Source organism: Marmota monax, unplaced genomic scaffold, assembly GCF_021218885.2.
Source record: "Marmota monax isolate L192 unplaced genomic scaffold, Marmota_monax_Labrador192_F-V1.1 WCK01_AAM20220418_F8-fsc00148, whole genome shotgun sequence".
NCBI classification, from domain to species: domain Eukaryota; kingdom Metazoa; phylum Chordata; class Mammalia; order Rodentia; family Sciuridae; genus Marmota; species Marmota monax.
Genome location: NW_026693034.1, coordinates 1,820,036 through 1,833,338, shown reverse-complemented (window position 1 = coordinate 1,833,338; position 13,303 = coordinate 1,820,036). Strand labels below are relative to the sequence as shown.

Sequence of the window (13,303 nt, the reverse complement as noted above, 5' to 3'; positions counted from 1 at the left end):
GGAAATTTCACTTTGAGAATTAAGTGGGACTATCAATGGACTTCAAATGCCCAGCATGCAATCATTACGCAACAAGTGATTGCTACTTTTCTTTGCTTTGGGCTTTCCCAGCTAGTTTAAGGGATTTTTTTTTTTTTTTTTTTTTTTTTTTTTTGGTATTGGGGATTGAACCCAGAAGCACTTAACCACTGAGCACATAACCACTGAGCCACATCCCCAGCCATTTTATATTTTATTTAGAGACAGGGTCTCGCTAAATTGCTTAGAGCCTCGCTAAGTTGCTGAGGCTGACATTGAGCTTGCAGTCCTCCTGTCTCTGGGTTTACAGGCGTGCGCCACTGGGCCTGGCTGCTAACTTGCTTCTAAGTGCATGAAGACCTCCCATTAGAACCGCGCGTTTTGAGCTGGTCAGGGTGGCTCATGCCGTAATCCCAGAGACTGGGAGGTTGAGGTAAATTCGAGACTAACCCCAGCAATTTAGTGAGGTCTTAAGCAAAATTTAGCAAGACCCTATCTCTAAATAAATAAACAGATAGATAGATAGTTAAATAAATAGATAAAGTAGATAGATAGATAGATAGGGCTGAAGATGTAGCTCAGAGGTTAAGTGTCCTGCCTGGGTCCAATCCTGGTTAAAAAGAAGGAGAAGGAGGAGGAGAAGGGAGAGGGGGGAGGAGGAGAAGGGGGAGGGGGGAGGAGGAGAAGGAAGAGGAGGGGGAGGCCAACAAACAACAACAACAAAACTACATATTTTGGCATTAAGGCAATAGTTTTCAAAGCCACTTTTTAAAGGTACCAGTGTTCGGTTCACACCCACACAAATCTTTTCTTCCCCCCAGATTCTTATGGAAACTTGTAATATATAAAATAAACAGAGAACTACCAAGGTTAAGAAAGGGCCCAAATAGTAGACTATAGACTGATGTCTAAGAGTACCTTCCAGAAGCTACCCACCATCCCCATTTCTCTCAGGGACCTTAAAACATGGACATGGAACTTTGCAACTCCAGGGAACATAGTTTGAAAATTCCAGGTTAAAGAATTCTTTCCTCTATGTCAGAGCAAATGCTTCTGGAAGAATAATAGGAAGAGCCCAGGACTTGAATAGGAAAACCTGCATTTGAGTTCTGGCTTTGCCATTTACCAGTTGTATGACCTTTGGACAATCCCTTAACTCTCCTCTAAGCCTGAATTGCCTCTTCTATAAAATGAGATGAAAACATGCCTTGCAGATTGCCAAGATTACATTAGATGATACAAATAAGAGTCCTTTGTAAAGTACAAAGTACTATGTAAATGTGTGAGATTAACATTTTATGGTATCAAGTCATGATTTCTCCTAGGGAACACTTCTGTTTCCTTGTACACTTTGCCCAACCCCATACAATTAATTGCATTTATTATCTTAAGACAGATCAAGGGCTGGGAATGTGGTTCAGTGGTAGTATACTTGCTTAGCATGCATGAAGTCATGGATTATATCCCAGTACCACAAGGTGGGCTGGGGAGAGGACACAAAACACCCAGAAATTGAAGAAAATACTTTTAAGTTTCCAAAGCCAAGGAAACAAGAAAGCTTGGACTTTGATTCACCTTCCTCTCCTGGTGTAGTCCTAGGACGGTCATGGGTGCAAGATACAAGTGGGAGAGATGACAGACACCCACATAGGTTTGGAGGATGTGTGTCTTGCTTCCCTGTGGAGCTGGGGCATGGTGGCTAGTCTTATAGAGTTTCCCCGTGTTTCTAACATGATTTGGCAATAATAAAATATCCGTGGCCACAAGAGTAGGCAATAGGCTCTGCTTGGTACAGGAAGAAGCCACATGTTGCACATAGAGATAATCCAGAGAAAGCCTGTATTCAGAGGTCTCAAGGTCAGGATGATGAAGAGATAGCTGTGGCTACTGAAGATCACAGAGAGAAAAGAGGATGACTCCATGGTCACCATGTGAACACACTGAACACACTCCTTTCCCATCCAGAGCCTTGACATGTCAGCTCTTTCCCTGAAACCTAGGGAAAGAAAGGAGACGATGAGGTCAAATTGCCCAACATAATTCTAAATTATGATTCTGACACCAAGTACAATAGTCACACGAAGTTCAGTTATAGAACTTCTAACTTTGCACAGTTTGTGAACTCAGAGTTTCAAGGGAATGAAATGTGGGAAAGGCACATATCCTAGGAGAAAGTCACAGCGGGTTCCTGAACGAGTTACTATGGATAAGTTGTCACGTACTGTATGTCTCATCCCTACCGGGAAAGATGAGCTTCTCTGGTAGGACTCTCAGAGTCCCCTTCTTGTTCCTGCTAACTCAGTGCCAACCTTGAAGCTCACATCCATGTGTCTTGAATGAATGACTGACAGAGGCAGGGAGCAGGGAGGGTGGAGAAGTGGACATCAGAGACAGATGTTGTTCCTTCAGGGTTCTGGCTGCTTCATGCCTTGCTGACAGAGCTATGGACACAGACCGATCGAATGTTCTAGTGAGTTCTCTACTTAAGTCAGTATTGAGCTCCAAGAGGAAGCGGCTGGATGCGGTGTACACCTCCCTCCCTCAGTTAAAATCGTCCTCATCCTCCATCTCTTCCATCATCACCTGGAAAGTATCTTCAAGAACACGTGGTTCAGGCTGGGGCTAGAGCTCAGTGATAGAACACTGGATTCCATCCTCAGCACCTCATAAAATTAAATAAAGGTATTGTGTCCTTCTGTTACTGCTGTTTACCTGTGACAAGTCCTTGCTTCCCCAGTGCTGAAGTATAACACCAGAGAAGCACGCTGAGGCTAGTTTAGAGTGGAAAGTAGAAGCTTTATTAAGGACAGCAGAAAAGACTTCTTCCCAGAGGAAGAAGGGGACCCGAGAGGTGGAATCTGTGGAAGGGCAAGATCTTCCCTCTTTTATAGCTAAGGTCTTCTTTTTATATACTCTTTGGGGAAGGCAGGGACTTCACGTACATCATAGCATCTCTTAGCAAATCATCACACACCACGAGAAAATCATAAAACAACTCCAAAACATGATTAGCACATTCACTGGTGGGAACAAGTTGGGTAGGGGTGATTGGTTACTACAAGAGGGGGATTCATTTGGACTGATTGGTTTAAGCCACGAGGGGAGTACGTGCTAAACTACATGGTTTCCCAACATGTTATCAACCACCATAAACTACTGGGAGGGTCATCTGACATCCCAGGTATTTTCCCTGTCTCATGCTGATTGGTGGCTGCTAGGGGGTTGCTATGGGTCCTCACCTAGTCTAACTGAGTCAGGGACACCTGGCGCTGCAGATCTCTCCTGTTATTTGTAGATAAACAACTCAGCAGGGTGGGTATGTGCCTAGGAGTGCTCTGTGGGTCTTTCCAAGGACAAGGGTCACACCCCCTTCCTTGGACAGGCTTTGCTTTGAGGTAGAGGCTGGTTTTTCAGTGTGAGGCATTGGGTTCGGTTCTCAGCACCACATATAAATCAATAAAATAAAGGTCTATCAACAACTGAAAAAAATATTTTAAAAAAGAACATGGTTCTTTTTAGTCAAAATTTAAAACCAGCCAGGCGTGGTAGTACATGGCTGTAATTCCAGTAACTCAGGAGGCTGAGGTAGGAGGATTGCAGTTTCAAGGGCAGCCTCAGCAACTTTGTGAGACCCTGTCTCAAAATCAGAAACAAAAAGGGCTGGGATATAGCTCAGTGATAAAATGCCCCTGGATTCATTCTCTATATCAAAAAAAAAAAAAAAAGAAAGAAAGAAAGAAAAAAGGAAAAAAAAAGAAAGAAAGGAAGGAAAGAAGGAAAAGAAAAGAAAAGAAAAAAAAGAAAGGTTCGGGTGTGGTGGTCATGTCTCAGCTACCTGGGACCCAGCTGAGACTGGAGGATCTTTTGAACCACAAGTTTGGGGCCAGCCTGGGCTACCTAGTGAGACTCTGTCTCCAAAAACAAACAAACAAAAAAAAAACAAGTGGAAACAAGTTCTATTAATCAAGGTTCAACTGAAGAAGCAGGATTACTAGAAAAATACATTTACATATTTATATTACATGTACTAATATAATTTTTAGATTAATAAAATTACATGTTTCATGCAATGGTGTCATCATATAATATATGTGAAAGATTGCCAGTATTATGCACTTGGGAGAGCTGTCAAACAGCCTCTGGAAGGCTGCTTGCTTTTCTATTGAATGCCTGAGCTTGACCCTTGCAGAGCAGGAGGGGGTGATGGATGTAAAGTTGGGGAGAGTGAGGCGAACCAGCGGATGAGGACAATCTGTCTGTCTCCACCTCTGATGATGAGGGGGTGCTCCGGGAAAAAGCTGGTGTCCTTGATCACAGAGAGAAGCATATCCAGGAATTAGGGAACTGCAGGGGGATCCCACAACCAAAGAGGTGAGCCAACAGGTGTATGTCCACCTGAATTGACCTCCCAAGAATAAAACACTACAACTGCTGCCTCACGCCACCCCCCACATCTCAGGCAACATGCCTGGTGGCCCACCCTAACTGGATCCCTATAGCCTAAGCAGTTGACCTATAACAATGCCACCACCCCAGCAATGCCAAGATTTGATAAAGTGAAACTGTAGGTACACAGGTATTTATGTTGTTCTGTCTTCTTATCCATATGTTTGAAATACTCCATGACTTAAAAACAATTTAAAGTGTAAATCCATTTACATTCATTGTAAAAACCCCTAGGAAGCAATGTCAAAATCTATCCCACCACCACCGAGAGGGAGGAGGGGGGAGGGAGAGAGAGGGAGAGAGAGAGAGGGAGGGAGGGAGAGAGAGATAAAAACATTATGTAAATGTATAGTCTTTCCAGTGAATCAATTAACAGGCCAGGTGGAAACTATCCTGGTGCGTCCAATTTCATCTGTCTTCTTAAGTGTTTGCAAAGTAATACCATACCTTAACACTAGCGGAAGACATACAAGATAGGTTTTTGCTTGAAATTGGATGCTTGAGTACTCATTGCATAAAAGGAAACTGTACTTTTTACATAGAATTAACTATGCACCTTGTAAACCTGAATAAATGGACATGTATTTCCCATCCTTTTATTTATATTTATTTATTTTTATTTTTATTTTTTGGTGTGTATGTTTGCTGGAAAGAGCTACTGTGAAAGCCTATATGTATATATTTAAATCTTATTAATAATTCATAATGTGCATGTACTGAAGAAAACCACCAGATAGCATTTGATGTAATCATTCTCAGTCTCAACAATTGAGAACATTCACAAAGCTGGCTTTGAGATTACATTCCATTTAATTGTGAACTAGTGTACCAAGCTCCAAGCCAAAATTGTGGTTATATAAAAACAGCCCAAATTAAAGCCCCAGTTGCAGCCCTAATTTATAAACAATTAGGAAAAATAACAGGATACCTAGGGTTTTTTTTTTTTTTTTGTAGCTGTATACAATAACTTTTATTTACTTTTATGTAGTGCCGAGGATCAAACCCAGGGCCTTGCACATGCGAGGCGAGCGCTCTACCGCTGAGCCATAACCCCAGCCCTCAGGATACCTAGGTTTTTGATGTTTATTTGTTATTTTAGCTTTGTAAACTATATCGCAGCTTAGATCTTCATTTTAAAATTAAAATATGTTATTTCAGTGCTGAGGACATGCCTTTTTTTAAAAAAAATATTTATTTATTTATTTATTTTAGTTTTAGGCGGACACAACATCTTTGTTTGTATGTGGTGCTGAGGATCGAGCCCGGGCCGGACGCGCACGCCAGGCGAGCGCTCTACCACTTGAGCCACATCCCCAGCCCCTTGGACATGCCTTCTTGAGGTAGGTCGGTGGTCACCTGTAACTTAGGTAAAAATAGAGAAGGCAAGCATAGATATAAAGCTCTTCAAGCGTCTTATTCAACTTTTTTGGGGGATTGTTAGATTTTCTTTATAATTCTTCCCATTTTGATTTGATTCTGGGTATATTATAAAGTTTTTCCTCAGCATATAAAATATGCATGAGTCAAAAATGGGTAGAGATTTCAGTAACAGAACATTATGCAGGGTTTTTATTAGTTGGAGTGTGGGGCACATCGTTAGCATGAAAGTTTTTTTTAAATATTTATTTTTTAGTTAGAGGTGGACACTATATTTTATATTTATGTGGTGCTGAGGATCAAACCCAGTGTCTCACACATGCTAGGCGAGCACTCTACCTCTGAGCCACAACCACAACCCCATGAAAGTTTTTTTTAAATGAGAATTTACTGTGACTTTGGTTAGTGACAACAATTCTATGTCTGTGTTCATCTTTTCTCTAGTTAATGTGCTCCACTGTGTGTGTGTGTGTGTGTGTTTTGCTGGGACTGAACCCAGGGATCTGTTCGTGTTGGGCAAATGCTCTACCACTGAACTATCACCCCAGTCTATCTTCCACATTGTTAAAAGGTTTCAGTCTTATCTCATTGTTCACTAGTCCTCTTAGTTGGAGATAACCACGGTTAATATTTTACTATATATTTCATTCTTTTTTTTTTCCTTTGAGATACACGTTGAACCCCTTTTAAAATGAATTGTTTTGCACAAAATTCATATAATGACTAAACTCAAGAGAATTTTAGAAAAACATTTGTATTTTGAAATGGTAGTTTCCATCAAAGATTGGGATAAATGCTAATGTTTTTAACAAATTTAAACTTAGAAAAAAAATAACAAGTCAAAAAGTTTTAATTAACAAATATGTTTGATGCCCAAAAAGCTGTTACCTGCCTTCAAGAATAGAACAAACCCCTAAAATCAAACCCCAAATCCAAACAACATAATTAAAACTTGGTAAGAGTAAAGATAAGATTATTGTTTCATTGAAGCATACCTCTTGGCACTTTGGGAGGGGGGGTGTTAAACACAGAGGAGGCTTTTTTTGATTGCTAATTCTAATCATTAATTCTAATTGATTGCCTATTGACACATACAATGAGATTAAGGTCCTAAGATCACGTTGGAAGAATGAAAATGTAGCATATTTGAAGGGAACACAAATCATTGAAATCGTATTTTTGAAACAGAATGAATAAAATTCATGAATAATTGACCATAACTGACCAATTAAAAGTTTGTGAGTATTTATCTCTTTAAATACATCTGAGCTTTTCTCTTTGTATACATCTAAGCTTTTCCTCCAAGATAGAACATCAACGGTCAGACCTATGACACAGGGTGTCCCCTGGGCACTCTGTCATATTCCAGTCATTTTTCCTACTCAGGGGATTTCCTGATTGACAGGGAAAATAATAGTGAAATTACCACCTTAATCTAGATTAGGTGAAACTATCTCTGTATGGCCATTGCAATTAAAAATATTGATCCCTGTCCTTCTAAAGTCATTTTGAGACTAGTAATATCCCAGACTTTGAGAAACTGCCCAGACATGATCTTTCAAACAACACAGCTTCAAAACTCACTAAGCTATTTTGTGTGTAGGAGGCAATCTGGAAAAGTCCCAGCATGTGGTGAGCCTGGGAGTTGTATTAAGAATGTGCTTTTAAACAAGCTCCTGGGAAAATATCTCAGTGACACCCAGGAGTCCCCAGCTCTCAGGATCAGCCAGAGAACAGCTTTGTGTGCCAGTTGGAAGACAGATGAGAATTTCCTGGCCCGAGACTGCCCAATCTTCATGACAGCCCTGTAACAGGACCCTTGAGACTGGCCTCGAATGGGAAGGCCATTCTGGGTGTAATCGGCTCAGGTGGTGTCACCTAAGAGCCAGGAAAATGGTGGCCAAGAAGAAGGGGGAGGTGAGGGCAGGTAAGTCTCTCTGAGAGCTCATTTTTATTTCTTTTCTTGCTCTATTGGGATGGAACTCAGGGCCTCAGGCATCCTGGTTAAGTGTTCTACCACTGAGCTGTATCCCTAGCCCATGAGTTCATTTTTTTTCTCTAAGAAAAAAAAATTAAGCTTGAAAATGAGTCTGTTTGTGTTAAATGAGGTTAGTAAGTCTCCATAGCTTTATGGAGACTCCATAGCAAGTCTCCATACGTTGATCTGTCTCATCCTGTTTGCTTTTACTTAAGTCTTCCCTAGAGCAATGTAACACCCAGTATCAGAAAACACATCAGTAAGAGTGATTTTGTGCTGGCTGAAACCTCTTCATATTAATTTCAGAATCAGATGAATATCAGAGCAGAATCCTTGCACAACTACACCATTTATTTTTTTAAACCTGATTTTCCTGTTTCCTCCTACCCAATGCCGGTATGGCTTGCTCAGCACCTGATGGGACCCAAGATCTTTGGACAAGCCCTTGGTCCCACTTGCTTTGGTACCTTCACCTGGCTGAGAAAAAAACACACCCACACGTCAGCCATTGATGAAGAACTGTCTTTATTGGGTGATTTTAAAGGCATTGCCTGCGGGGAGTCCTTAGAGAAATCATGGGACCAACTCACCACTAAAAAACTATGGACTGACTTATTTCCTCACTCAAACAATGAGCAGATTGCAGCAGCATTTCAAGGGGACTTGATAAATGAGTTCAGGGTAGGATGTGGGGCTTCCCATTCCGAGGGCTTTGCAGGTTTTCCAACTGAGTGTTCCTTCTTCTTCTTCTTCTTCTTTTTTTTTTTTTCTCCATAGACTGGGGCCTTTAAGAATGCACCATCTCTTGGAATTCTAGAACATAAAAGGTGACAGGTCAGTGGAGACGGCTCAGGACTCTCCAGATGCACTATCACTGTGATAGATCCAAGAGGGAACACTGAAGCCGATACTCAGATGGTAAGCATGATCCCCTTGGAAGGAAGAGAAAGGTGGGCATCAACAACTGCAGCTCCAGGGAGTCTACAGCCTCCCACCCCTCTGTGTAATCTCGTTCAACAAACATCTTCAGCTTGGCAACAGCTGAACTCAATGCAGTTCTACTCAGTAGAACTCACCAACTCTATATTTTCCCTCCAACAAGGAAGGCATTCAATAGCATCATCTATTGCAATCTGCATACATTTAGCTCTGTGTTGGGTCAATTTAAGACAAAAATGGGAGATTGTTCTTCCCTTTTTCTGCAGCAGTATATTGCATTTTTAGGTAACATTCACATGAGCTAACCTCATCCCTCAGAGTTTATATTACTACAAGAAAGATGATGAGAATAATAAGATGTGGATGCTGCAGATTGAAATTGAAATCTGGGAGAGTTACTTTGGTAAATTTTGTCTGGAAATCTTTCTTGCTCATGTGTAAATAAATCAGCCTCCCCAGGCCTGAGCTAAATTTCTGAGTTGTCTACAACAGCATTAACTCCTGAATAGTAATCTATAGTGATATCATTTTAAACAGATTTTAAAAATAAGAATATAGCTGGGTGTGGTGGCACACACCTGTAATCCCAGTGGGTCAGAAGACTGAGGCAGGAGGATCACACGTTCAAAGCCGGCCTCAGCAATTTAGCAAGGCCCTAAGCAATTCAGAGAGACCCTGTCTTTAAATAAAATACATATTTTTTAAAAAGGGAGGGGGGCCTGGGGATGTAGATCAGTGGCTAAGTGCTCCTGGTACCAAAAAATAACAATAAGAATAAGGATCTAAAGGCTCGGGATTTAGCTCAGTGGCAGAGCGTTTACCTAGCATGTGCCAAGCCCTAAGTTCAATCCCCCAAAAGGGGAAAAAGTACGGATCTAAGGTAGCAAATTTAAGTTTCAAACTAGTGCCACTATTAGCAGAACCCTCTGATTTATCAGGCACAAAGTCCCTAAAAATCATAACCTGCAGCCATGTGACTATGATGACATTTGAATCTAGGGAGCTGCACATAGAAAGCTCCATAAATGGTGGCTGACTTATTTGTCTTCTGCTTAATTATGCATTTGAGAGTCTAATGTCCACTAAAATGTCTTTGTTTAAACCCTTGAAAGCTTAGAGGATTTTCAGTGCAAGACAGTAGACTCTTTGATATGACACAATCCTGAGAATGCCCATCCTTCCTTTATCCAGAGGGGCTCAGATTCTTGCATGATTTTTGAAGTGCATTAGTGCATGCTGAAAATAACTGGCCAGGCAGCTCACTAGTCCCCTACTGGGGTAAAGGAATTTTTTTCTTTTCTTTGGCAGTGCTGGGATGGAATTTGGGACCTCATGTGCACCAGGCAGGCATTGATCCACCGAGTCACTTCCCCATCCTCAGCCCCAAGGATATTTTCTTTCTTTTTTTTTTTTTGTATTTGTATTTGTTTTTGTTTTGCTGTACTGGGGATTGAGCCGAGGGGCACCCTACCAATAAGCTACAACCAGTGTTTTATTTGTTTGTTTGTTTTCGTTTTTTAAAGGCAAGATCTCACTAAATTGCCCAGGCTGGCCTCAAACTTGTGATCCTCTTGCTGCAGCCTCCTGAGTAGCTGGGATTACAGGTGTGCACCACCATTCCCAACCAATTTTTTTTCCTCCTAATTCATCAATAATAATCAGAGGGACCAGCTTCTATGATATATATCCTGGGCTTTAAGCCAGAATTTTTTTGTGTGTGTGTGTATGTGTGTGTGTCTGTCTGCCTGTCTGGTGCTGAGGAATGAACCCAGGGCCCTCTGAGCAACATCTCCAGTAATGGCAGAATTTTTACACACAACATTGGCAGCCTTGCTTTTTAGTCCCATTTTACAGATGAGAAGGTTGAGGTTTAGCAAGGTTAAGAAAGGGGGATTCAAAGCCTCCATCTCTTTGATGTCAGCGGCCAAGCCCCTGCGGATAATCCCCAAACTAACATGTTCATGCTACGCACGGATGTGGACGTACCATCAGCCCCAATTTTTCCATCTCCATCATTATCTGCAGCAGCCATCAAGGACTTGGTTTCTGACTCGGTCAGTTCTCTAGCACCACTCTCAAACTTCTGGAGGAAAAACCTATAGGATCATAAAGATTGGTGGGAATTTTCTAAAAGAACCTGTGTCTCTCTTTCCCTCTTTCCTTTCACCCTTCCTTCTTCCCTTTCTCTTGCTCTGTGTCTCTCTCTCTGCCTCCCTCCCTCCCTCCCTTCCATTCTTTCTTTTCTTCTCCTCCCCCTACCCCTGCACTGGGGATTGAAACAGGAGTTCACTAAGTTACTGAGGCTGGCAATCCTCCTGCCTCAGCCTCCTGAGGTTGGGATTATAGGTGTGCACCACCACACCCAGACCTTTCTTTTCTTTAAACCAACCTTTTGTTTCTAGTAATTGCAATGATCAGTCAAGGTCTTAGAAAGCAAAGGACTAATATGCTGAAAACATAGGTTTTTAAAAAGTACTTTCATAATATCCCTGAATCAAAGGGACGCTTCGTGGATCCAAGCAAAACAATGGTAGATATTTTATTTTTAAGAGTTTTGTCAATTCCATTTGCAAAGGAAATCTCTTAGACTAAGAAATCTTTGCAGCTATGGTTTTCAGTGCCCAAGTTTACTGCTTTGCATGCATAGAAGTGCAGCCCTCTGACTTGGCTTTGATGAGTCTCAGTCAATTGGATGCCCAATGCCAAGCCTGGCCATTCAGAAATACCAAGCAAACTGGGCCCCCTGCACACCAGCCCCACCTAGCAATCCTGGGGGTGCTCAGGACACAGCTTACTTAAGCTCTTCTTCATCCAGATATCCACTCTGATCATTGTCTATGAATCGGAAAACATCCTTCACCTGACTGGCTGACATCTTGGAGAGGCCTGATGTCTGGAAGAATTTTTGGGGTTCAAAGGTATCTGGGTCTAAAGAACAGAAAATGGGTTATTCTGATGCTCATTGGATTCCATTCCATATCTGGGCCAAGGTGCTGATCCACAAGGATTCTCTAAGCCTGGTGGTTCAGGGTCTCACTAAATTGCTTAGAGCCTTGCTAAATTGCTGAGGCTGGCTTTGAACTTGAGATCCTCCTGCGTTAGTCTTCCTAGTGACTGGGATTATAGGGTTATTTGTTTTTGATTGAAGCCAGGGCCTCATGCATGCTCTGAAAGCAATTTACCACCTAGCCCCCAGCCCCAGATCTTTCTTCTTGATTTCATCCCATCTCCCTCTCCCTTCTCTGCTTTCTGCCTGCCCCCGAACTCCCTCCCACTCAAAGGATTGTATTTCCAAGCCTCCAACATCACTGTTGTAATTAGTGGAGAAATGCAAACAGGCTGAATTGCATCCATTGACCCCTCCTCTACCTCCAAGGCCCCTTTTATGATTCTTTCATCTTACGGAAGTGCCATCACAGGCTTAGATCCCAGATTCCTATATCTAATGTATTAGCATTTTCATTCTCTGATTCCATGAGTCTTCCAGCAAGGGTCACATTTCGATTTTTGTTGCTTGGCTGGAGGTGGGACTATGGGGGGACAGCCTGCACCTGCTGTACACACCCTTACCTTGGCATTCCTGCAGGGCAGCAGCGATGTCATCAGCACTAAGCACATCTGTGATGCTCATTTTCCACCTAGTCACGTGGAATGAAGGAGATGTGATAAATAGCAGGGATGAACAGGCACATCCAGGTGAAGTGTAGGTACCTTCTTGGGCTTATTGAAGCTGTATATTTGTCTAGAAATTTTATTCTCCTCTTAAAATTATTTTGCAGGGCTGGGGATTGAACTCTGGGCTTTGCACATGCTAGGCAAGTGCTGTACCGCTGAGCTACATCCTCAGCCCCTGTCTAGAATTTTTAAAATGCAATAAGGGTGATGGGAAAGAATATCCAAACAAAACCAGATATGAGAAAGATCCCAGCCCCCTTTGTCTCAGCACCATCTCCTGAATACACTCCAAAGATGAAATAAAAATATACGACCTAAAGAACTATTTGATTCCGTTTTCTTATAAAATTGTATTTACATAATCATTTACATAGGTGGCTGCAAATCATTCAAAAATAAACCACATTGCAAATGCAATAGCATTTTCATACATCAGCCAGAGAATTGCATTGTTGCAAATTCCACATGGGCCCCGATACAGCCTGAGTTGCTTGCAGATCTTCTGTGGAAGATATGCTATCTCTCCTGAAGGATAGGAATTAGATGGATGAAAAGCCGGTCTACTAGAGATCAAAATCCTTCCAAGTGCCAAAGTCATGGGAAGAGAAAAATCTGAGCACAGCATGCACAAACCTAATATGAATGCATGAGGGGAAGAAGAGCTTGGGGTCTGGTAGGTCCACAGCTACTCACCGTTTTAGATTTTCCCCCAAGAAGAATCAGGGGAGAAAAAGTTCAAGGAGAAAAACATAGATGTGCTTCTGCTACCTTACTGACCTACCTTATATAGGATTGAAAAAGTGATAGTTACAACCTCTTAGATTTCCTTCTTAAGGATCAAATAGATGTAGCTCAAATGTCTTACTTTAC

The 13,303-nt window shown here is 41.8% G+C and overlaps 1 protein-coding gene across 1 annotated transcript; it reads right to left on the bottom strand.

Annotated features, from left to right (window-relative positions):
• Positions 1 to 8,606: 8,606 nt before the first annotated feature.
• On the bottom strand, positions 8,607 to 12,389 carry Ocm2 (oncomodulin 2). The gene is made up of 4 exons (XM_046453622.1): positions 12,329 to 12,389; positions 11,554 to 11,686; positions 10,745 to 10,854; positions 8,607 to 8,632 (listed from the first exon to the last, which is right to left on the bottom strand). The coding sequence occupies exons 1-4, from the start codon at positions 12,387 to 12,389 to the stop codon at positions 8,607 to 8,609; spliced, it is 330 nt and encodes a 109-aa protein (XP_046309578.1).
• Positions 12,390 to 13,303: the final 914 nt, after the last annotated feature.